The sequence below is a fragment of the Diaporthe batatas genome (assembly GCF_019321695.1).
Source record: "Diaporthe batatas strain CRI 302-4 chromosome Unknown Contig00001, whole genome shotgun sequence".
Lineage (NCBI taxonomy): Eukaryota > Fungi > Ascomycota > Sordariomycetes > Diaporthales > Diaporthaceae > Diaporthe > Diaporthe batatas.
In genome coordinates this window covers 2,794,796-2,822,174 of record NW_025408548.1, presented here as the reverse complement: position 1 = coordinate 2,822,174, position 27,379 = coordinate 2,794,796, and the positions used below count along the sequence as shown (strand labels likewise).

General features: G+C 48.1%; 7 protein-coding genes across 7 annotated transcripts; 2 read left to right on the top strand and 5 right to left on the bottom strand.

Moving 5' to 3' along the window:
- Positions 1 to 1,590: 1,590 nt before the first annotated feature.
- Positions 1,591 to 3,695, bottom strand: KVR01_000236 (uncharacterized protein). The gene is made up of 3 exons (XM_044787636.1): positions 3,131 to 3,695; positions 2,872 to 3,068; positions 1,591 to 2,804 (listed from the first exon to the last, which is right to left on the bottom strand). Exons 1-3 carry the CDS (start codon positions 3,377 to 3,379, stop codon positions 1,823 to 1,825), a joined length of 1,428 nt encoding a protein of 475 aa, XP_044650185.1. The 5' UTR covers positions 3,380 to 3,695; the 3' UTR covers positions 1,591 to 1,822.
- Positions 3,696 to 10,999: 7,304 nt separating this feature from the next.
- Positions 11,000 to 12,741, top strand: KVR01_000588 (uncharacterized protein). The gene is made up of 2 exons (XM_044792435.1): positions 11,000 to 11,451; positions 11,518 to 12,741. The coding sequence occupies exons 1-2, from the start codon at positions 11,165 to 11,167 to the stop codon at positions 12,557 to 12,559; spliced, it is 1,329 nt and encodes a 442-aa protein (XP_044650537.1). The 5' UTR covers positions 11,000 to 11,164; the 3' UTR covers positions 12,560 to 12,741.
- On the bottom strand, positions 12,720 to 14,052 carry KVR01_000765 (uncharacterized protein; the record flags this gene model as incomplete). The annotated part of the gene is made up of 2 exons (XM_044783440.1): positions 12,720 to 13,206; positions 13,829 to 14,052. The coding sequence occupies 2 exons, from the start codon at positions 14,050 to 14,052 to the stop codon at positions 12,720 to 12,722; spliced, it is 711 nt and encodes a 236-aa protein (XP_044650714.1).
- Positions 14,053 to 18,456: 4,404 nt separating this feature from the next.
- On the bottom strand, positions 18,457 to 19,491 carry KVR01_000321 (uncharacterized protein; the record flags this gene model as incomplete). Its single annotated transcript, XM_044792075.1, has 1 exon — positions 18,457 to 19,491. Exon 1 carries the CDS (start codon positions 19,297 to 19,299, stop codon positions 18,457 to 18,459), a length of 843 nt encoding a protein of 280 aa, XP_044650270.1. The 5' UTR covers positions 19,300 to 19,491.
- Positions 19,492 to 19,884: 393 nt separating this feature from the next.
- KVR01_000351 (uncharacterized protein) lies at positions 19,885 to 21,341 on the bottom strand. Its single transcript, XM_044790096.1, has 4 exons — positions 21,074 to 21,341; positions 20,971 to 21,007; positions 20,251 to 20,914; positions 19,885 to 20,188 (listed from the first exon to the last, which is right to left on the bottom strand). Exons 1-4 carry the CDS (start codon positions 21,230 to 21,232, stop codon positions 19,963 to 19,965), a joined length of 1,086 nt encoding a protein of 361 aa, XP_044650300.1. The 5' UTR covers positions 21,233 to 21,341; the 3' UTR covers positions 19,885 to 19,962.
- Positions 21,342 to 23,600: 2,259 nt separating this feature from the next.
- On the top strand, positions 23,601 to 24,120 carry KVR01_000432 (uncharacterized protein; the record flags this gene model as incomplete). Its single annotated transcript, XM_044782036.1, has 2 exons — positions 23,601 to 23,978; positions 24,085 to 24,120. 2 exons carry the CDS (start codon positions 23,601 to 23,603, stop codon positions 24,118 to 24,120), a joined length of 414 nt encoding a protein of 137 aa, XP_044650381.1.
- An 895-nt stretch (positions 24,121 to 25,015) lies between these two features.
- KVR01_000334 (uncharacterized protein) lies at positions 25,016 to 26,654 on the bottom strand (the record flags this gene model as incomplete). Its single annotated transcript, XM_044789435.1, has 3 exons — positions 25,868 to 26,654; positions 25,264 to 25,767; positions 25,016 to 25,204 (listed from the first exon to the last, which is right to left on the bottom strand). The coding sequence occupies exons 1-3, from the start codon at positions 26,534 to 26,536 to the stop codon at positions 25,016 to 25,018; spliced, it is 1,362 nt and encodes a 453-aa protein (XP_044650283.1). The 5' UTR covers positions 26,537 to 26,654.
- Positions 26,655 to 27,379: the final 725 nt, after the last annotated feature.

Genomic DNA, 27,379 nt, shown 5'->3' with positions numbered 1-27,379 from the left:
GTGGGAAGGTATTCAGACTATTCTTAGCTACTCGGGTCAAAAATATCGGGTCAGACCTTTTGTACATAGGAAAAAGCGTCAGTGGCAAAATCTTGCCAGGCGCGCAGTCGGTTCTCTTCTATATCATCGAACTTTGTGTCTTTCTGGCATTGATGAAAATCGCCCTGTTCGACTCAGCTTGGGTGCAAAATCTTCGCAAAATGACTTCGGTACATGTGGCTTGTCTTCGCTGAAGCCGAAATCTGTACCCTCCCACGCCTTCGAGGTTGCCACTGAGCATCCTCTGGCCGTGTTGAATGCTGGTCAGCAAGATTCAAGAAACTGTTGCCAGTTCCACGCAGTTCTCAAGGTCGCCAATCAGAGCTAGGTGTCCTATCTGAATGCCGACCTACTGAGTGTAAATAAAGAATGGATTCTGACGGTCGGATGCATCAGCAAATGCTAGTTTGGTACGCAACTCTTCGCTCTCCGCCTCGATCAGCCTTGTCATGACCTTTGCATTCTGTCTGTTAAGATAATTGTTCCAGTACCTCAGGATTAGAACAAAAAAACATGTTGATGTGAGCCATTGCTCCAGCCCCTGTCTTGGTCCCTTTTCCCCAGCGACTGATGCGCACTTGTCGTTCGAACTGTTAATTTTAAAGACATCCAGGTTTGTCTGCGGCACTAGAAAATAAACAGTAATGATCTCGGTTGACAACACCGGCTCAGCTGCGAACAATCCGCCGGCGTATTTATACATATTTGGTGCGTGCCGAGGCACACCCTATTCTACTGGCTGGCTCCACACGACGCCGACACCATTGAGTTTTGTTCCATGTAGAAATGCCACTCAATTACGAGCACCCCTGTGTTAGCATCCACGTTACACGCGTGATTACAGCCTATGCTGTGTTACGCAAATACAATATTTGCCTGATGGCCATTGCAGGTGCCAAGCATTGTAGTCATCGACTCAGCTCGATCACATTTGATCCCAGTGCCAGTAGTGATCTACACAAGTGCTCTAGACTTCCGAATGGGCGATCGTTTCAGTATTGACTTGCCAAGCTTCAAGAACCATCAAAGATACCTAGGTACTTAAGTAGTCTAGATGGAACCCTAGGGGTAATTTTCAGAGGCCATCTTCTCCCATATGAAGGATGATGCGTGCGGGGATTTGACAAGACCAAACCAGCAGTATGACTGAGGCGGCCCCGTAACATTGAACTGTGAGGCAGGGAAGCGCAATGTAACCATCCCCGTAATGCAACTATTCGGGCTGCCAAATTGATTGCAAGGAAATTTCCAGTCCTGAGTGGTCAGAAGTCACCACAGTTCCGATGTCTTGCATTCAGGGAAGAGTGCTGTGCCTATCAGACGAAAGACAGTCTCAATCGAAAAGACATGACCGCGGTGAGAACACTAAAACGAAAGAATCCGCTTCGCTCGACCAAGATCAAATTTCAACCGTTTCGGTGAAGAAAACGCGCCCCGGCTAAGTCTTTGTCAACAGGCAGCAATCAATAGGGTCAGCACAGTAATCAACTTCAATGCAGTAGCAGAGGGCAATGATGAGGCTCTAGTTGTGATCATCAAAGGGGTATCGATTCGTAATCTACCTTGCCAGTCCTTTCCTTTCCGAGCCGGAACGCCAGAATCAAATTGTGAACAAGAGAATGAAAGACACCGGCCGGCGAGTGTCTGAAGGACAATATCTACCTTGGGCAAACACCAAAATTATCGTGACCCTGCTGTTGCCCGGGTTGCTATCTACAGACAGCCCTCTGAACCACCCACCGACGGGACTTCTTTTTCTTCCTAAGCCAAGGGGCCAACAGAATTAAGCGGCACGGTCAACCCACCGCTTGCCAGCCCAACGCAGCTTGCGGACGCGGTTTTCGGGGGCAGCAGCGGCGTCGCGCGCCCACAGGTTCTCCGACTCTCCCTGCGTGCAGACGGTTCCGCCGGGCAGGGCCTTCATCGCGGTCCAGGCGCCGGAAGCGCACTGCTGGTACTGCGAGCCGATGCAGTTGAACATGCCCTCGGACGTGCAGGGTCCCGACTTGCCAGAAGACGAACCGCCACCAGCCGAGCCGGTTGAGTTTCCGGAGCCGGAGCCTGAGCCTGAGCCGCTGGTCGGCGAGAGGGTGGCAGACGGGGCCGGCTTGGTTGCCGAGGTTGCGGAAACGGTCGCGAAATCGGAAGTGATGGCTGAGGTCGTGCTAGAAGCTGCTGAACCGGTCGCTGATCCGGAGTTCTGTGAGGCAGAGGTGGCGGATCCCACCGGGACTGGGCTGACGTAGACGGATCCCGCCTGGGATGTGGTTGTGCTGGTGGATAGCGTGGTTGACGCGGCGGCACTTGAAGTGGTGCCATCACCAGTCGTCGCAAAGACACCACCCGAGGGAGAACCAGGAGCCGGGTTAGAGTCGGTCGAGGAAGCAGTCGCGCTGGCGCTCGCGGCGGGGGGCGTTCCCGCAGCAGCACCACCCGTGTCGCCGGCGGTGGCAGTAGGCAGGGGACCAGGACCCTCGGTCTGTCCAACAGGGACGCAGCCGCTGCCCGAGATGGACGAGAAGGCAGGCGAGGCGCCCTCGAGAAGCTTCTCGACGTTCTGTCCCGGGTCGGGATACAGGGGGTCCGAGCTGGGAGAGGACTTGCACGAGTTGATATCGGCCAGGTTGCCAACGAAGATCTCGGGGTATGTATCGGCTCTGGGGATCAGGGAAACGCCCTCGGTGTCGCGCTTCGCCTTGGCAGCGGTGACGGAGATGGGGGCGCAGTTCATGTAGTACTCGGGCTGACCTGCCAGCTTGGAGATCCTGCGAGGCGGGCGGTTAGCATTCTGTATCAAGCTCTCAGATTTTGGGTTAGACAAGCGAAACTTACCAGGTCCAGGCGAAGCTGTAGTGACCGGGCGCCAGGTCGGCTGGAAGCGTCCAGTCGTAGGTGCTGGGGCCGCTGCCATCCTTGCTCGGGCAGCCAGACTCGATACTCAGGAGGACCCTCCAAGAGGTATTCGCAGACGGCTGCATGTCAGAAGTGATTGCCAACTGGCAGGAACCGCCACCGTGCACGGCAGAACCCTGCTCTCGAGTTAGCTACATGGACTTTTCCATCTGTCTTGCAGGGGGGGTTGATTACTTACAGAGAAGGACAGGGACTGCTTCTCACCAGCCACCATGGAGTTCTGATCGATGATGCCATCCGTCTTGTAGAAAGTGGCTGGGTCGCTGGTGACCTTGCAGGGGTAGTTGTTGGAGGTCAGAGGAGAGTTGTCGGGGTTTCCATATGGCTTTGGAGTGGCCATGATCATGTGGGGCTCGACGAGGACGGCCATCATGGCGACCACAAGGGTGACCATTCTAGCAGGGCTGCTGCTGAATGTAAAAGACATTTTGACGAGTTTGGAAAAGAGGGTCGCCCTCAGAGGGGAAACTGGAGAAGGAAGAAGGGAGAAGGGAGAAAGAAGGACAACAGAAAACGAAGAAGAGAAGAGTTCCGGACTCTTGGCAGAGAAGTTGCCGACGAAAACGCAAACCGAACGAAGAAGGTCGGGGTCTACAGGCTGTAGGTGGCAGCTGTCGCTGATGTTAAGTGTTTTTGATGATCGACAAGAGAGCACGACGACGAGGGAATGCCAAGAGATGGGGAGGAGGGTAGGAATTAAATATGGGGACAAGAATCGAAGAAAGTCGAGGCCGGTGACTGCCTTGTTCGAGTGACTGGTTGAAAGACTTGAAGATTGCAGACAATGAGGGACGGCAACCAACAAAAAAAACGCCCACAAACAATGGCTCCCAATTCACAATGCGATGGTGGTCTGCAGCCCAGCCCGGGAGCTTCCCTTGTCGTCGACGGGGTGTGTCTAAGATGCGAGCTCTGCTACGCGCTTGGTTGGCTCACAAGCGCCCGGGCGGGAGCAGGGGTGTGGCTCTAAGTGGAGCTTGCCCCTTGCAGCAGCCCCTGCGACCCCTGTCAACCCGTTCAACAGCTGCGTGTCAAACAAAGCAGGAAACACCACCACGGCCTGTCCACCAAATCCATTGGCTCCCCACACGCTGTCACTGTGTTTCAACCACCCCCCTTGCGCTAGAACGACGTGGACTGCCAGCGTTGCCCACCCACGACTTACATACCGGCCTGGTATCTACCGTACGTTCTCCCTCATCTAACCCAAACAGGCCACTCCCCGAGCAGTTGCCCAACGCCGCACCCATGACGCGGCGGGAGTCGTGTGTTTGATCAAGCGACGACCGCCAAATTCCTACCCAATCTTCCACCACGGGGCTTTAAGCTGCGGCACTTGGTATCCGAGACGGCGGTCACCTGCGCACCGGTGCCTGCTGACGCTGAACGCTGTCCATCGGCCACGCAGCGGTGACGGTTCGACCCTCTGACAGCCAACGGCCCATCCGTTCCACTCGCCTTCCTCCACAGCTTCCCTGGCGTTACAGCGCCTGGTGTGACCTGACGGAAGGAAGCAGCTCAACCCGCCGTGGTCAACTAGGAACAATGGCAGTGTTTGTCCCTGAGCAACCGGATCTTGCCGTCGGATGCCAAACATGTCTGCATCCCGATGAGGGCCACAAGATTGCCGAGGCATTCCAAGGTTGTTCCTGAGATCATAGTCCCGGATTGGAATCAAGAAGCGATGACACTCCACCGCCGTACCACGATCTGACACCACGGCAGTTCTCAACCCGTGAATTGGGATCCTTAAGAGTTGGCGCTTTGCAACACCAAACAATTGTCTCGTGTCGGACCTTTCACTGCCGATATTTCTAATCGAACACAATCGGGAGTCGCCAAACAGAACATCCATTCAGCTGATTCTGCAGACCCGCAAGTAATGAAAAAGAAACGAGTGCATGATATGAAATGCTAGAAAGAGCTGTGTAGTAAGACATGGCAAACTCCCATCAATGATGACCATAGAGCACATAAAAGACGCATAATAGCCGACACAAGGCGTCTGCAGCGCAAGGTGAAATGGACGCTCTCATTCAGCTGGATTCTTCAAAGTGAGATTGTTTCGGTACATCCCCACTTCCGGCCTGTGAATCGCATGATAACTTTGATGTAGTAGATGCTTGGATGTTATTGAGCATGCCGGATCCCTGAAAGCCTCCCTTTGAAATTGATTGTCATCTGCTCCTTGCTAATTTTTGTAACCCCTATTATTATTATTTTTGACAAAATCAACTCTGGGGTTTGAGAATTTACCATAATAGGCAGTGCCATATACATTGTATATGTGTGTTAGCCACGTCTCATCGTTGGAGGACTCGTCTGAACCACAGTTTCTGGAGAAGAGGAGGGTGCTACGCCTATTTGTGCATGACTGTATTCCCAACTCCATAAGCCGGGATAATATCAGCCTTTCGAGCCCTCACAGAAGAAAGACAAATTACATGCGGTGGTTTCAGAGAGACTAAATGCTGATTGACGGCGTCGGATTCGTCGAGATATATTTAGGACTGGGGTAAAGTGATACATTCCAATGTACTGGTATGCGACTGTGTGGCAGGACAGTTGTTTCCAATAATGATGAACTCGGGAGATCTGTGTCAGCCATGGCTAAGAGACAAAGTATGACACTGGGAAAGTTGAAAATCAACGCAAGATAGGGCATATAATACTTGGTGTCCAATAACCGTCCATGGTCTTTCATTTTCAAGTTCAAGTTCGACTTCGAGTTTTAGTTCACCCGTTATGATGTATCTAGTTCAGTCTAGTCAGTGGTTAGTTTGATTGTCCGTATAAAGATATTGAGAGCCAAAGTGGTTTGTTTATGGCATCAAGATCATACATGACCCCCAATACCTAGGTGTCTCATAACAATCATTTGGGTGCAACACATGCCAGATAGTAAGATTCCAAAGAAGGTTTAAAGCTCACCCGTCCGAAAACCTAGTGAATGCTCTGGTGTATCATACTATGGGTTACATTGGTATACTCTGCCCTTTAGAGATGTTGAAACCCATGGGTTCACCTGCACTTCCGTCTGGGTATTTTGAGTATGGCTCACTTGTGTTAGCCATCTTAGAATCAAGATGGTTTCCGTTTCCTCTTTTTACTTCCTATGTTCTAAAAGATGACCATGGTAGCAGCCACTAAATGATACCCTCTATTGACTAAAGCACATGCAACATTGGAAGAACTGATTCCACTTCTGCTGAACTTCCGCGGCCATGGATTCTGTGGGCTCGAGAACCATAGTGTGTCCTCCGTCTTTTCATTAAAATAATATCTACCTATATATTTACCAACCAGGATTTCAGGCCATAGAGTAAATAATATAAGTACTTAGGTAAACTATAAGTTATATAGAAATAGTTATAGATTATTTATGTTTTTTTAATTCTACTATTAAATTAAAAGTAAATAATTAGGATTTTAAAAGGATAAAATATAATATATCTTTTAAAGATTAACTTAATTAAGTTTACTATATAAAACTTTTTATAATAACTTTATAATCTATTATATTTATAATACTATCTATTATTAAAAGATACCTTCTATATTAATATATTAAGTTATATTTAATTAGTTTAAACTAATATTATAAGTTTATTAAAACTTAAAACTATTATAAATTATAAGTTAGTTTTAATACTATTAAATACTATATATAATATTATTATATAACTTAAGTAAGTTAGTTAAAATAGGTAAAAATAAAAGCTATTATTCCTTTAAGAGTTCTAACTCTACTTAAATAAATATCTATTTATTAACTTTATTATATTATAAGTAAAACTACTTAAAAGTAGTTACTTAAACTATTATATAACTTATTAAACTAAAAGATAACCTTTAAATAAAGTAACTATACTCTATTATCTAAGTTTATAATTCTAATAACTTTATTATAAATAAAAAGAAATAATTATTAATAATTAAATTTATAACTATATAAAATAAACCTCTACTTTAAAAAAGTTATTATTATTTAAAATAATTAATATATTTTTAAAAAAGCTAAGAGATTATAAACCTAATTTAAAATATATATAATAGAGAATGTAGGGATAGAATTAAAATTAAAGTATAGTTAAGTTAGTTTCTAAATTAAGTTATAAATAGTTAGAATGAAAGCTTTAACTTTAAATTTAAAACCTACTAATTAATCTAATAACTAAATTAGAAATCTAATTACTTACTTACACCCCTTTATACCTACTATAAATACTAAGCGGTAAAAAGAAAATATAATATCCTTATTACTTCTAACTAATTAGAAGGCTCCATTTACTAATAAAGCTGTTTTTTAATTAAATTATTAATTTACTTAGAATTACTATTAAGTATATAATTATAATTTAGTTAATTTAAGTGCTTTAAAAACACTTTAAATCAATATTTATAAATTACTTAATTTATTTAAATTTAAATTCCTTTAATAGGTAAAATTAAGTCTTAACTTACTTAATTATATATTATATAGCTTTTACTAATTAATAGATAGCTATTAGCTACCTATAAGTATATATAGTCCGTTACCTTTTAAATAATTAAGGCTATAAAAGCTATTACTTTATTTACTTAACTAATTACTTAATTAATTAGTTTAATAATCACTTTAATAGTCGGTTTAATAAGAGTTAATCTAACGATCACTCTAATAATTACTCTAGTAGGTTGACTATCGGTCCGACTAATAGTCTAACTAGTTGCTCTAACAATCACTCTAACAATTACTCTAACGATCGCTCTAGCGGTCACTCTAGCGGTCGCTCTGACGGTCGCTCTAATAGTCACTCTCACCATTATTACTTCAATTACTTACATACCTTAACCTTATATAGTCCTCCTCTTTTAAGTATATAAATAATATATTTTAAAAATCTACTACAAAGTTATATAACTAGCACATTTATCACTTAATTAGCATTTATTACCTAACTAATATAAAGCTTACTTATTATATAAGTTACTTAATTAATAAAATTAAAGAACTTAATAAGCTTAAAAAAATATTAATAAGTATATAAAAAAGGAGAGATATCCTTATTAACTTATCTCTAATAGGTTAAGTATATATAGATAGTAATAATAGAGATATTAGTAATTAGTAGTACTTATAAACATTTAAATATATATAATTAAATAGGGTAGATCTTAATAAATAAATCTTATTATACTTTTTATAAACTTAAAAGGTTACTTAATAAGGGATTATTTAATAAGGAACTACTTATTAAAAGCTTTATAAATATTAAAAACTTAAACTAAAAATAGTATAAAAAGTAGTCTTAATTAAAATATACTCTTTAACTTACTTCTAAAAGATATTATAATTACTCTTAAAAGCCTAATTATACTATCTAAAGCTATTAACTTACTATTAAAAAGCTTTATAATTACTCTTAAAGATAATCTTTTAATTCTTTAAAATAATATTTTATAATTTAAAAATATTAATTTACTATTAAAGGGCCTAATTCTACTATTAAAAATTAATAATTAAAATAGTTTAAATAGGTAATTATTGTTTTATAAATTACCTCTTTTACTTAATAATTAAATAGTTTTATTTATAAAATTAATCTTAAAGTATAGCTTTCTTTATAAAGAAATCCTCTTAAAAAGCAATTTAATAAAAGGAATAATCTTTATAATAATTAAAAATAAAGTAATCTTTATTATTATTAAAATAATAAAAGAAATATATAATATAAATAACTTTAAAAGGTTTTTAATCCTTTATAATATCTTTATTATATAATTAAAAGTTATATTAAATAAGCTTTTTAACAATATTATAATAGTTATTTAAGTAAATAGGCTTTTAGTTATAAATAATAAAAACTACTAAACAGGCTTTATATATTACTATTATATATAAAAGAAGAGAGTAAAGAAGAGAGAAAGAAAAAAAAAGAGAGAAGAAAGAGAGAGACTAGGCTAATTAAAGTATCCCTTCTAGTCTAATAAGTAGTTATAAAAATATAGTTTTAATAAATAGTTATAAAAAGTAGCTTAATTATAAATATAGTTATAATACTTATAGAATAATAAATTCTAATTAAAAACTATTAAAATAAATATAATTAAAATACTTATAATAAGGGTATTCTAACAGTTAATAAATTTTAAAAAGTAACTATTATTTATAATAAAGAATATAAAAGTAGAGTTAAAATTAAAATATAGTTAGGTTAATTTCTAAGTTAGGTTATAAATAGTTAAAATAAAGACTTTAACTTTAAGTTTAAAACTTACTAATTAATTTAATAACTAAACTAGAAATCTAATCACTTACTTACACCCCTTTATACCTACTACAGTATATTAAAATCTATAGAAATCTTAAATTTAAGTTTAAGAAATATAAAGCTTTAACTTATTTAAAAATAAAAATTAAAAATTTAAAAGGTTTAAATTAAATTAAATTAAATTAAATTAAATTATAATATAATAAAATAGTTAAATAAAAATTAATAAAAATTTTATAATTATAAATCTTTTAACTTTATATTTAAAAGAATAAAAATAATTATTAATATATAAATTTTAAATATTAAAAATATACTTAAATATTATATAAATTTTTATAATACTATTATAATACGTTTTAAAATAATATTATATTTTAATAAAGTTATTTTAATTAAATTAAACTTTTATTTATTTATTTAAATAAATTTTAATTATTTTATATTTTATATATTTAAATTATTATTTATTTATTATTATTTTAATTTTTAAATTATTTATTAATTTATATTTTAAATATAAAGTTAATAATTATTTAATTTATATAAAATATATTAACTATTTTATTAAATTTTCTTTTATTATATTTCTTATATATTATATAAAATAAATAAAATTTAAATAATAAAATAATATTATTAAAATATTTTAAAAAATAAAAGTTTAATTATTAAATATATAAACTTTTATTTTTATATAATTTATATTTAATATATAATAAATAAATTATAAAATTTATATAATTTTATTTTTATTTTATATATATTTTAAAACTTATTATATTATTTTAAATATTAAGTATTTATTATTATAAACTAATATTATATATATCTTATATATTTAAATTAAAAACGAAACTACCTCTACTTAAGTAATTAAACTCTAGAGGGGTTTCTTTATAGAATGTTATTCTTTAAAAGGGTATTCTAATGGATGATAGATGAAGGAGGGTATCCACAGGATGACTCTCACATAAGACTGCTTATAAACACATACTATTTAAGAGGCTTGCTTATATATCTAGGTAGGTATGCTGAAAGCTTCCGGCTTGGTAGATGTCGCCTCCGTATGAAGGCGCCATGTATGTCCCAGGACGTATGCGGAATAGAAGCAAAACCAGTTAGTAACTAGATGTTGATGAACATAAATAAATTTTCAAGTCTAACCCGAGGACAGATACCATGACCGCGCGGTGGGCACCCGACAAGAGCTCGTACACAGTCAAAATCATTCAACTCTTTCTTTGTATAATCGGATTCCCTGATCATGATGCCAAGCAAGGGGTCGCCGCACATGTGATTGTCTCGATAAGCATTTGGTATCGTCTCCACATATGCATCGTCCCCAACGCGCCGTTGGCCTACTACTAATTGATCGCCCCTTGGCATGCACGATATGGAGTGTTGGAGAGTGCATGGGGTCCTGTTGATGCAACGTTGCTAAGCCACAATCGTGGGCCCATGCATGTGGGATTGTGAAGGATTGGCTTAGTGCCGAAACACATGTGCAGATGAGCTCCAGAGTTGATTGAAATGCCTTGTATCCCGCAGGTTTCCCACAATACATGTGTATTTAGAAGATCCATCTGCAACTTGTCTGGCATGATTTCTCCGCATACACTTGTCGTTATCATATCATTTTTACCCGTAGAGGTTCGGTCGTAGTGTGGCTCCGTCGGCGATAGAACCACGTCGGGCCATGCCATCTGGACCTCGGGATCCCTGAGGGGACTTGCAGGTGTGTACGGAGCAAGCTGATCCCACCACAACCGAGGTGTCAGTCATAGTGGATCCACAATAACAGCCAACACCTACATATGCAATTGGGCGTTTCTTGGGGCCCACGGCAGGATGTCGGAGCACGAAAAGCTCTGTAGGCCCCTTATGGAGTGGCATGTCCGCGAGAGCTTCTACTCGTCGTAACCTCCATTCTTGTCTCACATCACCAAGCGGGTTACATGTCGAACTTCAAAGTTATCATCATAGGGGCCGGCCCCACAGGCTTGACAGCCGCTCATTCGCTGTCCAGGGCAGGGATCGACTTTGTCGTGCTCGAGCGACGGCCCGAGGTCGTCGAGGACGTCGGCGCGTCTCTGGCCCTGTTCCCGTACACCCTGCGTCTGCTGGCACAATTCGGACTATACGAGAAAGTGCGAGAGGTAGGCCATGAGCTCCTGCGATGGGCAGACTACACAAATCTGGGGAAGTTTATGGAAAGCTTTCACCCCCATGCGTTAAGAGAGAAGTATGCTTCACCTTGGGTGGCTGTTGTCGATACTTGGGTAAGAAGCGGCTGACACAGAATGCCCAGCCACGGCACGTACCCGTTCTTAATTCACCGAGCAGATTACATCCAGACCATTTACGATGGACTCAGTGAACAGGACCGGGCGCGTGTCCATACCAACAAGAAGCTTCAGAGCATCGAGGATGTGGGCGACGGTGTAGTAGCCACCTGCACCGATGGGTCGACATACGAAGGGTCCATTGTTCTTGGTGCCGATGGAGTGCACAGCCAGACCCGAACGCTCATGAGGGAACTGACATTGAGGAAATCCCCGGACGCCGATGTGAACGACATTGCGCCCTTCCAACACTCGTACAAGACCATGTGGTGCTCGTTCCCGAGGCGCTGGGAGTTCCCACCGGGTGATCACTGCATCACTCACGGCAACCTGGCCTCGCTCCAGCTCATCAACGGCCGCAACCGCGCGTGGCTGTTTTTGTACGAAAAGCTCGAAGCAGCTTCTACCGAACGCGTGGATTTCACCGAGGAGGACATGAAGGAGTTCGCCTCCAAGCACGCGGATATGAAGATCGGAGACCGCCTCCGGGTCAAGGACGTCTTCCCCCACAGGACATCCGCCGGCATGGCGAACCTCGAGGAAGGCATCTTGAAGCACTGGAGCAGCGGCCGCATCGTCCTGGCCGGCGATGCCGCCCACAAATTCACGCCCAACGCCGGGCTCGGCTACAACAACGCGGTGCAGGACGTCATTGTGCTCGTGAATGAGCTCAATCGCCTCCTCAATTCCGGCGACAAGGAGGTCGTGCCTAGCGAGGCCGATCTGGCTGCCCTCTTTCACCGGTATCACGTTGCTCGCAAGGAGGGGGTCGAGGAGGACTACCTGTTCTCATGGCGCAGCACTCGGCTGTGCGCATGGCCGAACACGGGGTACTGGCTGTTTGACCAATATGTGATCCCCGCCATTCCTGATTTCAACAACCTTTACATAAAGCTTGTAGGCTCGCCCACGATCAGCAAAGTGCCGTGTCTGGATTTCATAGAAGGCGAGGAGCCATTTGAAGGCAAGGTGCCGTGGGTGCACAAAACTAAGAAGCCAGGGAATTAGCGAGTTGCTTAAACGACTAGTCCACTCGTATCAAGATTTCACAACAAGAACCAAAACTGAATAGGTCTCAGTTGGAAACGAGTCGCTGGTATTAGGTATCTGGTAGCTGTACAGGAAGAGAAGCTCCGGTCATTCCTGGGTGTTCCAGGAACGCCTCTAATCATCCATCCCGTTTAACGCTATATACCCATGTCTTGACTGCTTGTCCTTGGCCCAGCTCTGCCGCATTAAGATCCGTGAGGGCTGCGGTGTTGTAATCGGCACCCGGCCTGCTGCCAGGCTCACTAGGCAGATACATCAACTCGTCCATCGTGGAATGGACCAGCTCGTCCGAGCTCTCGTTAGGCCCGAGTATCACCGTCGACCTCATGGTTTTCTTCCGCGATGCTGACGTCAGCTCCATCGCGTCAGACCTCGAATTTGGCATGGAGGCGTTCTTTGCGGCGTCGGCCGTGATCGTCTTTCTGCTGCCACGCCCTGGGGACTTGAAGACGAGTGGCCTCAGCACCGGCAGGCTGGAGCATAAGATAGCGACGTTGAACTCGGTCAGTGTCCAGAGAGCGGCTCCGATGCCGTCCCAGGTCGGATCTTCTGTCACCGAAGCAGCTCGGAGGCTAGGGAGGCGGATGATTGAGACGACGCATACGCTGCTCAGAATATTAGACCTCAAAGAAAACCTTGACAGCTGAGCTCGCCGCGACTTACAAGAACCCGAGACCGAAGATCGCGAAAAGAACTATTCTCTGTCGTCGGGCTATCGGGAGTTTCCAGATGCTCGGCATTGGGAGCAGAAAGATGGCGAAGTCTGTGGTGAGACCCACAGCTGAAGTGAACTCCCACATTGGTAGAGTGTCGAGACAGAATGACGCTGTGCTGGGTTGAATTGATGCCAATGGAATACAAGTTATGGTGAGGATGACGCCTTGGATGACCGTCCAGAAGCCGACAAATATGAGTCCCCAAAAGCAAATGGTCTTGAGGTGTGGACTTGGAAAAATACGCCTATATTGTAGCAGAAAGGACACTTTTATAACGTTCATTCCAAAGTTGTAGCTGAAAATTGCGCCGAAAAGGCACTGTGGTATGGCGTGTTAGCCAAAGAAGGTGACTGTGGGAAGTTGTTGTCGACTGGGTTCCTTACTTCAAGATTTCGGAGGACGGTTTCTTCGCTTAGCGTTCCTATATGACGACCTAGGCCGTAATGTGCCTCTGCGAGTCTCATTAGATGTGTTCATGGGTCACACAAACCATGTCGCTCCCGCACCTAACATAGTTGATGTCCCCGCCGCGATGCTCAGCAGCTGAGCGAGGCCCATCGTCCAGTCATCAGCGCCTGCAGTGTTCAGGATGAACTGGCGGGTATAAAGCCGGAGCAAGACCACGACCGTCGAGAGGCCGGTCAGGACTGCTGAGACGGCGAGCACGGTCCCGCTCTGGGATTCCGTGGAGAAGATATCCGATCCATCCGTGGTGTTGGATGAGTTTGCTGACATGTTCACGACATCTGCGAACCGACTGCAAAAGCAGACCTAGTAAAACAAGGGGTGGAAGGAGGATCACGGACTACAGACCATAAATGTGGATGCTCGCAGGCCGTTCGGGGAGACATAGAAGAACAAAAAGACGAACGCCACCAAGTTATATCAAATATAGCCCAAACCATAATCGACCAAGCAACTGGGACTGGCGTTTCTGCCCACTGGGTTTGTCCCACACCGCTGGTGATCCCAAGGGCCATGACCACCCCGGCAGCCCTGGCCTGGAGCGTAGCATTCATCGCGCCGTTGGGGCCCAAACTCTGTAACATGCACAGTTCGTGTACCTCGGGTGCAGTGGGGGTGCAGCATCCAACTCTATCTCTGAGGCTTGAACCTTGCCCATGTACCGTGCTGTACGTACTCCGTAAAGCTCAGCCCAGCCGGCCCAGCTAAGGAGTGCGCCCATGTTCGGACAGCCATGACTCCCTTGCCAGGTTCGAGCACACACACCGGATCTGGCTAGCGAGCCTACCAGTGCTACATAGTACCTAGTAGCTACTGTGGACACACCCATCCAGCCATCCAGCCATCCAGCCATCCAGCCATCCAGCCATCCAGCCATCCAGCCCGCCGTCCCGGCCCCAGACGCCTCGTGCGAGACGATTCGACAGCTCTGCTAAGCACTGCTCCTGGCGTTGGGCACGGTGTTCCCCACGACCTTGGAGCTTTCTCAAACCGGGTGGCCGCAGGGGATACGTGGTACCGCGTATATCTGTGAGGGCTACTAAATAGTACCACGGGAACCCAGGAGTATAACCAGCGGCAGGGCAAAAGCTTGTTGCCATTCCCGTGGCGAAATTACCAGACATGATGGATGGCAAAGCACTCGGCATTCGTGAATTGAATGCACAAAATGGCATAGAAGGACTGCTTGAACGAACACGCCGAAGCTTGGGTGGTACGAGTCAGTGCAGCTAGCGAGGTTCGTCGTCCGTGCATCATCCGACGGGCTATCGAATCCAGATTCGAAACGTTGAGCGTTGTTAGCAGCAGACGGGCTGACGGGCTGGCGGGTTAGCTGCGCCTAGGGCTCTATAGCACCCGCATGCACGGTGAGGCAGGGAGTCTGGGAGTCTGGGAGTGAGCCCTACCCAGGTACGGTAAGGAAGGAACCTTGGAAGGGAGGGGGGGTGGGCGCTGCAGACGCAGAGGCAAGACGCCTGGCTTGCATGCGACGATACTACTATGTATCTATCGATCTGGGGAGCGAACAGTGCGCGAGATGGCGTCAAGATGAAGCTCGATGCATCCATCACAGAGGTGCACTCGGCAGCCACCGAGAAAAGGGGGAGGAAGACGCCTCAAACACAGATTCATCATCACACGTGCTGTTTGGCAGCGGCAACAACGTCCCCCAGCAGCTGAGTCTGTTAAGGTTTCCTCCTCCGTTTAAGGATCTGCAGCCCCGGAGTAAGTCATACACTGGCCAGACGCTCCGCCGTAGCCGTGCTTCCCGGCCGCCCCAGCTGCCCTGGCAAGCCCGGCCGCCCAGCTGGCGAGCCCAGCGTGGGATCTGCAGCGGTGGCACGGACGCGTGGGCGGCCCCAAAAGCCAAAATGGCTTGGCCGCCTCGCCCTCGAGTGCTGTCAGGCCTGTCAGCCTGCTCGCCCGCCCTACCGCTGCGGCCTGGTAGCGCAAGTGCAAGCCCGTTCACTACACTATTCTGACTCGAAGCATCCGGAGTGAGGATCCGATCTAGTACTGGCTCCTGCTAGCTTTTGCCTTCCGCGTGGCGTCCGGGGAAGACGGACTGGGCAGGCGGGTGGGTGTGTGGGCTCTTGTGTTGGCTCTAGTGTTGGCTCTCGCTCGTGCCTTGACATGCACAAAGTCAAGCCACCCTTCATAAGTCGTGTACAGTACTCGTCTCCCCAGGAATCGATAAGAGCTCCGGAGATCGAGACCTGCCGTTCGCCAGGGTCGTCTAATACACACCTTGGCTATCGGTTGTATACGGTAATACTCCCCTGCTATAGACCTGGATCCATTGATAGATGGCAGGGTCAAACTACGGCAAAAAAACCAATCATTGCCGGGCTTGATCCTATGCAGCTCCACCTGCAGGCAGCTCGTACATGGTAGTACAGGCCTTGTGCAGACTCACACCAGATGGTGAGTGGTCTGAGGAGCATCGATAGGGAATCTCCGTCTACTAGGCTCGGAGTAGCCCACTAAATAGCCTTTGTTCTCCTAGGGACGGTCCTTGGCATGCGAGAGCACAGACCAGGGCAACAAAACACAAATTTGGAGACGGTCGGGTACGCGGGAGGCTTCTTTGTGTGGACATCATGCCGAGACCGTAGGAGCATGAACGAGCGGGCCAGACGAGACAGACACTCCAGCGCCCTGGCGCATGCCGAGACGATCACGTTTCTTACACCAACCCCACGGCCCTCTCCCTCTCCCTCTCGCTCGCGCTCGCACTGCTAGTTTAGCCGAACAGCCGAACAGCATGAGGGTGCCTCATGCTGAACCCCTGCCTGGAGTGCTTGCCGTCTTGTCTCATCATGCGATCCTCCTCCAACCACCCGGCGCCCCCGACCCTTCCTTCCACAAGCCTGGCGACAATATCACTCCTCCAACACCCCCTCCCCTCACCCACCCCTTCCACACCTCCTGCTCGAGTGCTACCAACCCGAACCTCCCTCCCCCATGCAGTGACGCACTGCAGGGCTGGGGGATAATCTCACCAATGAACGATGCGCTTCATCGAACGAGAACGCATCGGATGCATCAAGTGCCGTGATTGCAAGACAAATACTGGTCCTCCTAGCAAGGCGGTCCATCTCGCTTGTCGGGACACCTAACTATGAGACGAACATGCCCAACACTTCAGAACAATTTCCGCCTTGGCCACCAGCTTACCTCTCGCATCAAATATCAGCCACAGTGTCAGGATGTTCTGGTACTCAACGGCTGCGTGTGTGACCATACCTAGGGCTGTTGGTAAGCATTGATCATTACATCAGGCACACGTCCTAAGTATCAGATGCAGTTAGTTGTACGTAGAAACTCTCCGACGGGATAAAGAACTACTGCAGGGAGCGCAGGAGGACTCCGACCCGTGACCGCGAGGACGACACCCAAGACTGCTCTTTGTACTTGCCCATCAAGGACACGGGCGTCCAGCCAGGCGATGTCACAGCAGACCGCCGCGCTGCATGTTGCATTGCCAGCATGGGGGATACCATTGGCTGCATGCTCGCGGAGATTGCCCCCAAAGGTTGCTCCCACGTGCTTGTTTAAGTTTATCTGCCTTGCAATTATGTCGAAACAGCCTATACTGAATGGCCTATGGTTCGTAGACCGGTGTGGGGCACCCGGATGATTATCCAATGCATGCGAGATATGCGACAAAGTTGCTCTACAATACTCGGGTGGGTTTCAGGGCAGGGCAGTGAGTAAGCCCAAACACCAGACACGAGGCCCATTTATTAGTGCTCACATTCAAACAAACGTGTCTCGGTCCCATGAGCAATCTCACCAGGCGCACAGGCATTGCCTGAGAACCGTATACTGCCCAGGGCCCACCTGGGCATTGAAATCACTCCTGGGGAGTCACGTATATTATTACCATATCATCGCCACGCCTTCAAAAGCAAGCACATGTGGTAGCCGAGTCCCAATTGCTGGATTATTTCGCCAGTATCTAGTATGACATTAGCTTCTGTAGAAAGTTGCCCTACAGAACGTTATTACATAGGGGGGTACCTAGGTATCCTGAAAGAGGCAGTCTCACAGATGAAGACGAGTGTCCAATAAGGGGCTGAAACTTGTATCATGGGATGTCATTAGGTAGATCTCATAGACAGGTATCCTGCAGGCGACTGTCCCAGAGGAGGTTTTCCGAGAGGGGTTTGTCCCATCGCCTCGTGCGAGATTATCCTACGGAGGATCTCCTGCAGCGCAAGATCCTGCAAGATCCATGGCTACCACCACACAGGAGAGTTTACTGTAGATGAATGATCCTTAGAACATTGACTAATCAGGAAATATCCCAACTTCTTATACGAGGCTGTGGTCCTATAGGAGGATATGCTGGCGGGGTGGACCGCAGGATGCTACCACACACGCGGCAGTAAGTGGTTTCGCTTCTATTCCGTATACGCCCGAGGACATACAGTCAGGTGTCCCACAAGATCCATGGACGTTGGGGAGAGATACCGGACGACTAGATGAAGGGTACCGCATACATCTCACGAATGGTAAGAAATGCAGCCACGTTATCGAAGTATTGCACATGTTGTTCGCTGTCTGCCGCCACCAGCTTAGCAACTCAATATGTGGTCATTCCGGTGTGAATCGGGATAAGCACAAAAGTAATGATCGTAGTTTCATATTAATTATCTACTTTCACACCAGCTATGGTGGTGAGAAGCCCATCATTTGCTCTATTTTTGGCTGCAACTTCTTCATCCAGATGCGGTAGCCTTCCAAATTCAAGTGGACATGGTCGTCCAGCAAGCTGGTTGTGGTGTCCCAATCCAGTTCTGGTGCTAAGAACTCGAAGGTCCGTGGCTGTACTTCGAATAAATCAACAGTGGATCTGTCCTGGAGCTTGATGACAAGCTCCCGCAATTGTTTGTTTGCCTCATCGACGAGCTCATTTCGAATGTCCTTGCGGTAGAACAGCCCGGTCAACAAGAATCTTGTGCCCGGACTTGTCAGATGGTGCAACGTGCAAAGCAGAGTCTCCATTGCACACAGGCTCTTGCTATCGAGACCCTTTTTAGGCTTGAGATTATTTGTGCCTGCATGGATGACCCAAAGCCTCGGAGGCCGTTGAGTGTCGCCTGAGGGATGCAACTTCTCCGTCAACCCTTCCAGAGCCAATTCCTTATTTCCGACTACACGGAAAAGTATGTTTTCAATTTTGTCGCCGCCGCAGCCGAAGTTGGCAACACCACGCGATCGGGCGCGGCTGACCGGGTCGTCGATGTCTAACTGGGGCAACATGGGCTCTGACGGAAATGGCTCAAGAGTCTCCCATTGGCCGGTGGTTGACATGCGCTCGAACATGGAGTCTCCAAGCAAGCAGACACGCATTTCGCCACCTCTTTCCTTCACGGTCTCCAGGTGACGTTGCGCGGTGTCTAGGGATCTCTGCTTGAACAGAGAGTGTTGATGAGCGACAGTGAGGATGGCATCCTTTGGATCGGTGGAGGTCTTGTCGATGACCGAGGCTGAAGATTCACCCCCAGACATTGTGCAGTGGGAAGAGTCTTGCAAAGAAGTGTTGGTCAGGTGCCGTGGCCAGTAGCAATGAGCGAATGAGGAATACTAGTGAACCGATCGGTGGCAGCAGAAGAAATGTCGTGGCAGCTGTCTGGGGCACGCTTAAATAGAGAATGCACCAAAGGGCACAAGTCATAGGGAAAGCCAAAAAAGTACGCCGAGATTACATTGCTCTGTTGGTGGGTGATCATGTTGGTGTTGAGGTGAAGGTGGCTATGCACATTGGTGTTCTACCGGTAGGCTGGCTGCCTTGGGGTGGGCTTATTAGGGGGCGCAGGGCAAGCGAGCGGGACCCAAAATTGGCCCGCAGAGGCCGGGAAGGAGTCACACCTGCACCACACACCTTGGCCATTGTTGTAGTGGAGAAATGGTCACAGTGAGAGAATCCAAGTGTCTGGGTACGACTACCTATGTTGGTGTTCATGGGAGTGAAGCCGGAAGTGTATTAACAGCGGGACAGTTGGAGTTGGTATGGGAGAACCGAGGTCTTAGCGATGCCTCCGTTGACTGCGGCTTGGGCGTTTGCCTGGAAAGTATGTACATATGTAGTACGTTCCAAGCCTTTCATCCTATCAAAGAGATTGTTCCTGACTGAAGATGCGAATCTCGAGTTGTTGAGGATGCCCACAACAACTAAAAGAACTTCTTAGCCTTCCCAAACATGCCCTGCAGCTGGCCTCGGACCTGCAAAGGGGCCTTGTCCACAATCTTGCCAATCGTGTCTTCAACCTTATTGCGCGTGTTGCCACCCGCAGGCCCGACACCCGGGAAACCGCCCTGGTAAGAGCAACACACGGGTGAGGCATTGGGTCCGAAGCATTCTTGGCCCAGGCTCATGATTCGAGCCTTCCTATTGTTCCTGTTCCGAGTTCATCTTGTCAGCACGGCGGTCCCCTGCAGGACTATGGAGCAACAACTTGCCAGCCCTCGCCCTCCTTCTCAGTCCCGTGATAGACGCAGAATATCCGTCCGTCGTTGTACGGGCTCGGCAGGAAGCTGGCGTGACCAGGACCAAAGGGGCCGCCTCGGTGCCGGTCGCTCACGAGCAATGGTGCCTGCCTCTTGGTCCAGCTCTCTGGCCGCAGAGGGTCCTGCCCGGTCAGGGCCAACAAGGCCAATTTATAATCGCTGGTCCAGCTCCCGTGGGCCGAGTAGACGATGCCGCGGAACCCAGAAAAGTTGACCCACGTTGGTCCCTCATTCACGCCTCGCCGCCCGTCGTCAGGCCGCTCCCAAGAATGCTCCGCCTTAGAGATGCAGACAAGCGTATCTAGGATGGCCTCTTCGGGTGATGCCATCTTGATGAGGAAGAGGTCCTGCTGAGTGTCGCTGTGATCCCCGAGCGGCCATCCCGACCAGCAACAGTAAAGGTCGTGGCCGTTGACCGAGAAGACCGTCGCGTCAATAGCCCAATGATCGGGCATCCCATGCAGAGGACCAAGGAACTGCCAACCGCTGGGGTCCATAGGGTCCGGGTTAGAGGATTTCAATAGCACGGTGCGATGGCCTGGGTTCCCGACACCTGGAGGGGCCGCGCAAGTGTAGATGTACCATACCCCATTGAGATAGTGAAGCTCGGGTGCCCCTTGAACTCGGTCAGTCATCCAAGCAGGAGCCGATGAGTTGCTGCAAGGGACTTACAGATGTCGGCACTCCACTGCGAGCCAGGCGTTGGTTGCTATGCAGAATTCTGTGTTAACAGCCATTTCAAGGAATAGTGTGTTCTTAATCTGATGAGACACACCCAGATGATACTCTTCTGGCACTCCCAAAAGTTCTCGAGCTGTGCTGACTGCCAGATCTCAACTCGGTTGCCGAGGGTGAAGGTGAGGTAGAATTTGCCGTGCGCCGCCACGATCCATGGATCTGGCGTGTCTGATCCACAGATCGGCCGGTTCGACATGGCAAATGAAGTGTGTAGCCACGATGCCGAGAAGTCGGGGTGTGCACAAGTGCGCAGGGCTTGCCTGATCAACTGGGTAGCTGCGGCGGCAGAGTTTCTACGACGTTTGATGCTGAAAGTGAAAGCATAGGGCTGTTGACAGAAGGTTGAATTAAGGTCATGTTTCAAAAGCGATACCAACGGGCTAACGTGGCTGCCGAGAAGCGTAGCGGGGAGCCGAGATCAGATGAGGTGTCCGTGAACCCCGAGCGCGAGGCTCTCCGGGTTGTCACTGTTTCAGAAGTCTTGTCGGGCCGACACGTGAACTCCAGCATACAACCATCAAAATGTGATCTGATACAAGTACCAATCTTAATGGCAGTACCTAGGCAGACTTTTCAGTTCTGTTAGTATCTAAATTGGTAACTTCATTTAAGCATCTATTTTAATCTCCTCAGGGCTGCCTAGCTAAATGATATCCAAACCTCACGGCACGAGACCGTGCTCAAGTGCGTCCATAAGACGGTCAGATCACGTGGGTATTACTGTCACCTGAGCAAGCAATACTTACATTATCTTCAAGCTGTAGGGTCTACTTTACCAATATGCAACTATAGATGCTGCCTCGCCTCGAACCATCCCAAAACTGATACGGTGACACTCCACCTGAGCACAGTATCATGGAGATCAATGGCCCCGCCCCAACTCAGCCATGGTCGATGCTCGATACCAGATCTGCCAGCCCCTCCAAGAACAACCGTGAATGCATAATAATTAGTTAAACTCTCTTGTGTGGATTGATAGCATGTCCGACATCCATTAGTCATATCTATTGTACTTTGATGATAGAGAGTGTTCATCAGCATGCGCGTCGTCATGCGCGTCACAGCGCTGCGAGTGCTATGAGTCGCACTGATGGTCAAGACCGGTCAAGCTTCCGCCGAGCCAAAGCGACCGCCAGGATTGCCCAGCATGGCCCGCTGGACGACTCGAGCACAGCCGAATCGTGCGGTGCGTGCTTGCCGCGTGCCGTGCCGCCAGCCACATGGGAGATCGCCGCGGGCGCCCGACGGGTGATAGATCCGAGCCAAGGAACTTGGTTCTCCTTTTTTTTTTTTTTCTTTCGTCTATTAGCATCGTGGATATCGTTGTTTCTTGCTGTTCTCGCCAAGTCATTTGTAATCCTCTGTTGTGATATTTGATTCTCGGCTGTGCAGGGGCCTAGGTAGGTAATTTGCATCCTTTGGAGTGGAAAATAATAGAGCACGCTGAACAGATGACTTCAGACTCTTTGTGCGCCCCCCCCCCCGGACTACGCAGCTGGCCCGTGTTGCATGAAGGTACCGTGCAGCACCCACGCGCTCTTATAACCAGTCATGGCTCGTGTGCTACCCCATGCCGAAACCCGTGGCACCGACGCCCAGTACTTAGTAAGGCTGAGTGCTCGCGCTCACGACCCCACGACCACCACCTGGGCACCCTCCCCCGCTGCCTCAGGTCGGATGGAGGCTCGAAAGGTCGCCGCCCCCATAGCTCGGCCAACCTCGTCGAATCTACTCGATGCGCAACTCGGAAGAGCCTGCGATCGGCCATAGCCAGCACTCAAGTGCTGGAGACGAGGGCAAATCTTCTCACGGCTTACGCCCCCGATTGGTCATGGCGCATCTTTCTGTCCTCATGCGCTTGCTGCCTGGCGAGAAATATGGGGGCGAAAGAGAGACTTGGGAACACGATAGTCCGATGCGACGACAGTCATTCATCGAGAGTGGTTGTTGAGGCATTTTGTGGTAGCGAGAGGCGCCGGCCAAGCAAAGTCGCTGCTCGATATCACCCAGTTGTCGTCAACAGTTGTCATTGATTTCATGTGTGACGGTGAAGAATCTTGGCCAGGAAGTCCCACTGCTCGTATAACACTGGGGCCTCCCGCCGCACGCATCTCCTGACCTCCTTTTCTTGCCAAGTCAGCCCTGCTTTGGTCCGTCACGACACTTGTGACACACTCAGCTCGGGCAAGAACTTGTCCGCTAGACGGTAGCATGGCTGTTACCGCAGATACGATACCAGCTGACTGGAGTCCAGATGCGTCTTGCCAAAATGCCAGTGACATATGGCTCTGGAAAGATAGCCAATTCGGAATGGGAGTACTAGGTCCACCGGATCAAACCTCATCATGCTATCCTCCAGGCTTCACTCCAACTCTGGGCCAAGTATACACAACGGACACTTGCCCAGATGGATTCACTGCTGCGTGCACGACGGATTATTATTCATCCTCCTGGTCAACTATCTGTTGTCCTCAAGCTACTGGGTTAGTATATGATCCATATTCAATGTTGTCATTTGCCCTTTTTGTTTCTGTTTTTTTTTGTTTGTTTTTTTTTGAAAAAAAATGAAAAGGAGAACGAAACAAAATGAGAACAGTCGCTATGACTTCATAATCAAACTGTTCTCCGTGTCCCTGACGATTGAGTGCTTCCCTAGCGACGCCTCCTACAAGTGCGACTACCAGTCCTTCTGGTCCTGGACAGCGGCCTGCGTCACATCGATTTCCTCATACTCGACCATCCGCACGGTGACCCTGACAAAGTTTGGAGACTCAGTGCCGTCTACGGATGCGACGTTCACTGCTTCATCACTTTATGTGCTGTATGGCAGTTCGACAGTTCTGACCCGGTTGACGACGACGGGCATATTCTCCTACGTGACGACGTATATGCCCAACCGGAGTATGTGGGCGTTTGGGGTCCCGATATCGCCACTGGCTTCGGTAGGCTTCCCTTCATCGCAGCAAAGACAAAGTGATGGCAGTGAAATGATACTGACAATAAACATGATATTCAGACTCTGAGTGCCAGTGCTACAGCTAGCAGTAGTGTCCCATCAACAACCACAACAACCAGCACCAGTAGCCTCAGCCTCAGCCTCGGACCCAGCAACAGAAATAGAAACAGCAGCACCCCAAGAACCAGCGCCAGCACGATTCCTAGCATCGTTGCCGGCACCAGTTCAAGCACTATTCCAAGCAACACTCCAAGAAACAGCCCTACATCCGGGCTCTCTGCCGGCGTGTCGGTGGGGATCGCCATTGGATCCCTTATTGCAGCCATTTTTATCGCCCTGGGGGGGTGGATCTTATACCGCCGGCATTTCAAGAAACGAGGAGTTGATGGCAACGCGGGCCAGACTGGGCGACTCAATTCTTCTGAAAAGCAAGCATCCACGGCGCCGGCGGCGTGGCGCTCTGAAGAGTACATCCCGCAGCGCTCTCCGGTGGAAGTAGAAGATTTTCGTCGATATGAGTTAGATGTTGCTCGTTGCTACCCGGAGTTTCCCTAGGACCTGACCGTTCCAAGTTAGAAACACTGGGTAGGGCATTATATGGTGTCTCACACCTTCGCCCTAGAACTTTAGAGAATATTGTTCGGGACTTCTAGTCGTAGCAATTTAGCAGTGATATCATTTCCTGATCACCCTGGCTTCTCAAATATGATATGGACCTTTCAATACCAGAAGTAACCATCACTGTGAATGCTTTCAGAATTGGTCCTCTCGAGCATGTCCCAGCAGCGAGGAAGAGATTGGAGAGGCAGAAGTCTCCCTAAATTGTAATCAGCAAAGCCTATGTCGGTTCAGCTATATACATGGAAATGCTATATGTCCTGCAGAAAGCAAAAATGAGTCTTCTATCTTGCGCCACGACTCCGCGATCAGGCTCGTCGGAGATCATGTGTTGGTTGTGATGCAACAGCGCGTCTTCCATCCCACCGCTCGGGAACTACGGTGGATTTCATCGGGGCTGCCAATTTAGAGGGCCTTGAATGTGCTGCCAATTTCGCCGAACTTGATGTTGGAGTAGACCACTGTGGCATCGGCCGCGCTCGTCTCGATGTCGGCAGGAGCTCCGGAGCTGGTGGCGCAAGTACCACGCTTGGCACCGGGCTGGGTGGAGTCGGTTGGGTAGGTGGAGTCGAGCCAGAGCATGTTGGCATAGTGCTGAGGGTTATCGTTAGTACCAGTCAATATGAGATCCAGATTTGGTTTGAGAAACTTACATCGTCCCACAGAGACATGACAAGCACCATTCCTGACTTCATCGCGGTCGTCATGCCGTCAAAGCCGCCCTTCTCCTTGAAGACGTCGGTGTTGTTGGTGGCGGCCTTCTGGGCGGTGCAGAACTCAGGCGTGATGGAGTTGCCAGAAACGCCCTCCAGGTCGGACTCGGCGTTGCCAATGGTCTTGCCATCCTGGACGTAGAAGCGCTTGATCTCGCTCAGGGCACCAGCGTCATCAGTGAGGAACTGAGTCACGACAGTGAAGACTTTGTTTGTGTCGACGAACTCAGAGCCCTTGCCGTAGTAAGAGGTGTTTCCGAAGCGGTAAGGGTTGAAGTCACATCCATCGGCATCGCAGACGCCAGCGTTTCGCTCAGACGAATAAGTACCGCCGCAGCTATCGCCCTCACACATGCTTTGCGAGGGTTCTGAGCACGGATGAGGTGTAAGTGCAGTAGAGACGACATTGGCCTCCCAGACGTCCATCTCGGCACAGCAGGAGCCCTGATACATGTTAGCCATACGGACAGTCGAGTATTGCGTTCTGGGGTCCATTCGGGGCATGAAAGACGGGGATCCGTGGAAGGAGGAGAATGCTGCTTACGTGATTACCAACGCCGGCATTGGCATCGTTGGAAGAGGGGGTCCAACCGTCCACGTTTGCCTGGCCGTTGATAAACTTCAGGTCGCGAGGACACTGAGCATCACAGTAGCCAGTTCCATACTCAGCACCGGCTTTATTGCCCGGATACTTGGACTTTCCACCATCAGCATCCATGGAGACAAAGTACAGGGCTCCATTAAGGCCGCAAGGCAGCTTAGAGACGTCGACATCAAAGGTGAACTCCTTGCCCAGAAGGTCAAACATCTGGTACTCAGTGTCGGAAGCCATTAGGAAAGTACGGCTACCGATGTTCTTATCAGCGCTCTGTTTGACAAAGCTGAGCTTCAGTGCAGTGTCGTCGGACGTAATGCCGTAGGTCGCCTCGTAATCAGCGCCATCAACGCAGCAGTTGGCCGCGCAGGTCTTGTCGTCAGGACAGAGTTCCGCGTTCCACTCGTTCCCCGTGTAGCAGTTGGTATAACCAGAGGTATCGTGAGTCCATCGCCAATTGGAATCAATGGTAACGCTTCCAGAGGTGTTTGTGCAGCCAGAAGCGGTGCACTGGGCCCAGCTCAAGGACGGCTTGGTCTCGGTGGTGGATGTGCAGGCTTGCTGCGCGCGGCTCGCCGCGGCGAAGAGGGCAGAAACAAGGGCAGCTCGCTGAGCCATCTTGGGAAAGACAGAAGATAGTTGGAAAAGGGTTTGAAGAAAAGGAATGTAGTGCTGAACCAGACTTGCTGATGATGAGGATGTCCCAGATCGATGTCTAGGCGAGCGGGATGTTGTCTGTACTTATACCAGAAACACGACACCTCCTCCTCGGCAGGGCTGTCCATACTCCCGGCGGCAATCCACCAGGGTCATCCTCAATGAAGCTCTACACATGGTCCGAGGCGGTGTCAATGGAGAAGTCGCGCCGTCATTCCTCCATCAACCCATGCGCTTCCACTGCAATCTTCCAAGATGGAGTCGGGACTCGGTCAGGGCCCCAATCCCGAACCTCACCAGACGAAGTCCACAGTCTGCGTCGCAGTAGCCGCCATGAGTCGTCCCGGGTTCGGTCGGCGGCGTCAACGGGATTAAAGTTCGCTTAGAGTAACACCTGCAGGGGAGGTTGACGGGATGTTACCCCTGATGGAAGCATCATGTTTAGTGAGACCATGCCTAAACAGTAATTTCTACCCCAGGCGATCGAATCGCAGGGTTTCTCCACAGCGGCAAAGGCTTGCCTTTCTTGGACACAAAGCTTGTGCCTGACAAGCAGCCTGGGATGATGCTGGTGGGCAGATTGTGCGGGAATCGGTGGGGACGTGAGCTGCTCCTCTGTATGGAACAGCTGATGTTTTGTTTCGACGGGGCCGAAATGCTACCTTCAGCGAAGATCTGCCCCTTGAGCCGTGATGCGGCGGTGGACCGCCCACAGGGCCGTCGACTGTTCCCCGTGGTCTCTCGCTTTGCCGAGAGTCCAACGATTTCGCTTTGCTCGAGAATGAGCACTCTGCAAGACTCAGG

Coding starts and splice junctions, on each gene's coding strand:
- KVR01_000588 (XM_044792435.1), top strand. CDS start 11,165: ATGTCGAACTTCAAAGTTATCATCATAGGGGCCGGCCCCACAGGCTTG. Junction 11,452..11,517: donor CCCCATGCGTTAAGAGAGAA/GTATGCTTCACC, acceptor CAGAATGCCCAG/CCACGGCACGTACCCGTTCT.
- KVR01_000236 (XM_044787636.1), bottom strand. CDS start 3,379: ATGTCTTTTACATTCAGCAGCAGCCCTGCTAGAATGGTCACCCTTGTG. Junction 3,069..3,130: donor AGCAGTCCCTGTCCTTCTCT/GTAAGTAATCAA, acceptor ACTCGAGAGCAG/GGTTCTGCCGTGCACGGTGG. Junction 2,805..2,871: donor TACAGCTTCGCCTGGACCTG/GTAAGTTTCGCT, acceptor CCCGCCTCGCAG/GATCTCCAAGCTGGCAGGTC.
- KVR01_000351 (XM_044790096.1), bottom strand. CDS start 21,232: ATGTCGAACCGGCCGATCTGTGGATCAGACACGCCAGATCCATGGATC. Junction 21,008..21,073: donor GCCAGAAGAGTATCATCTGG/GTGTGTCTCATC, acceptor AATTCTGCATAG/CAACCAACGCCTGGCTCGCA. Junction 20,915..20,970: donor GCAGTGGAGTGCCGACATCT/GTAAGTCCCTTG, acceptor ACCGAGTTCAAG/GGGCACCCGAGCTTCACTAT.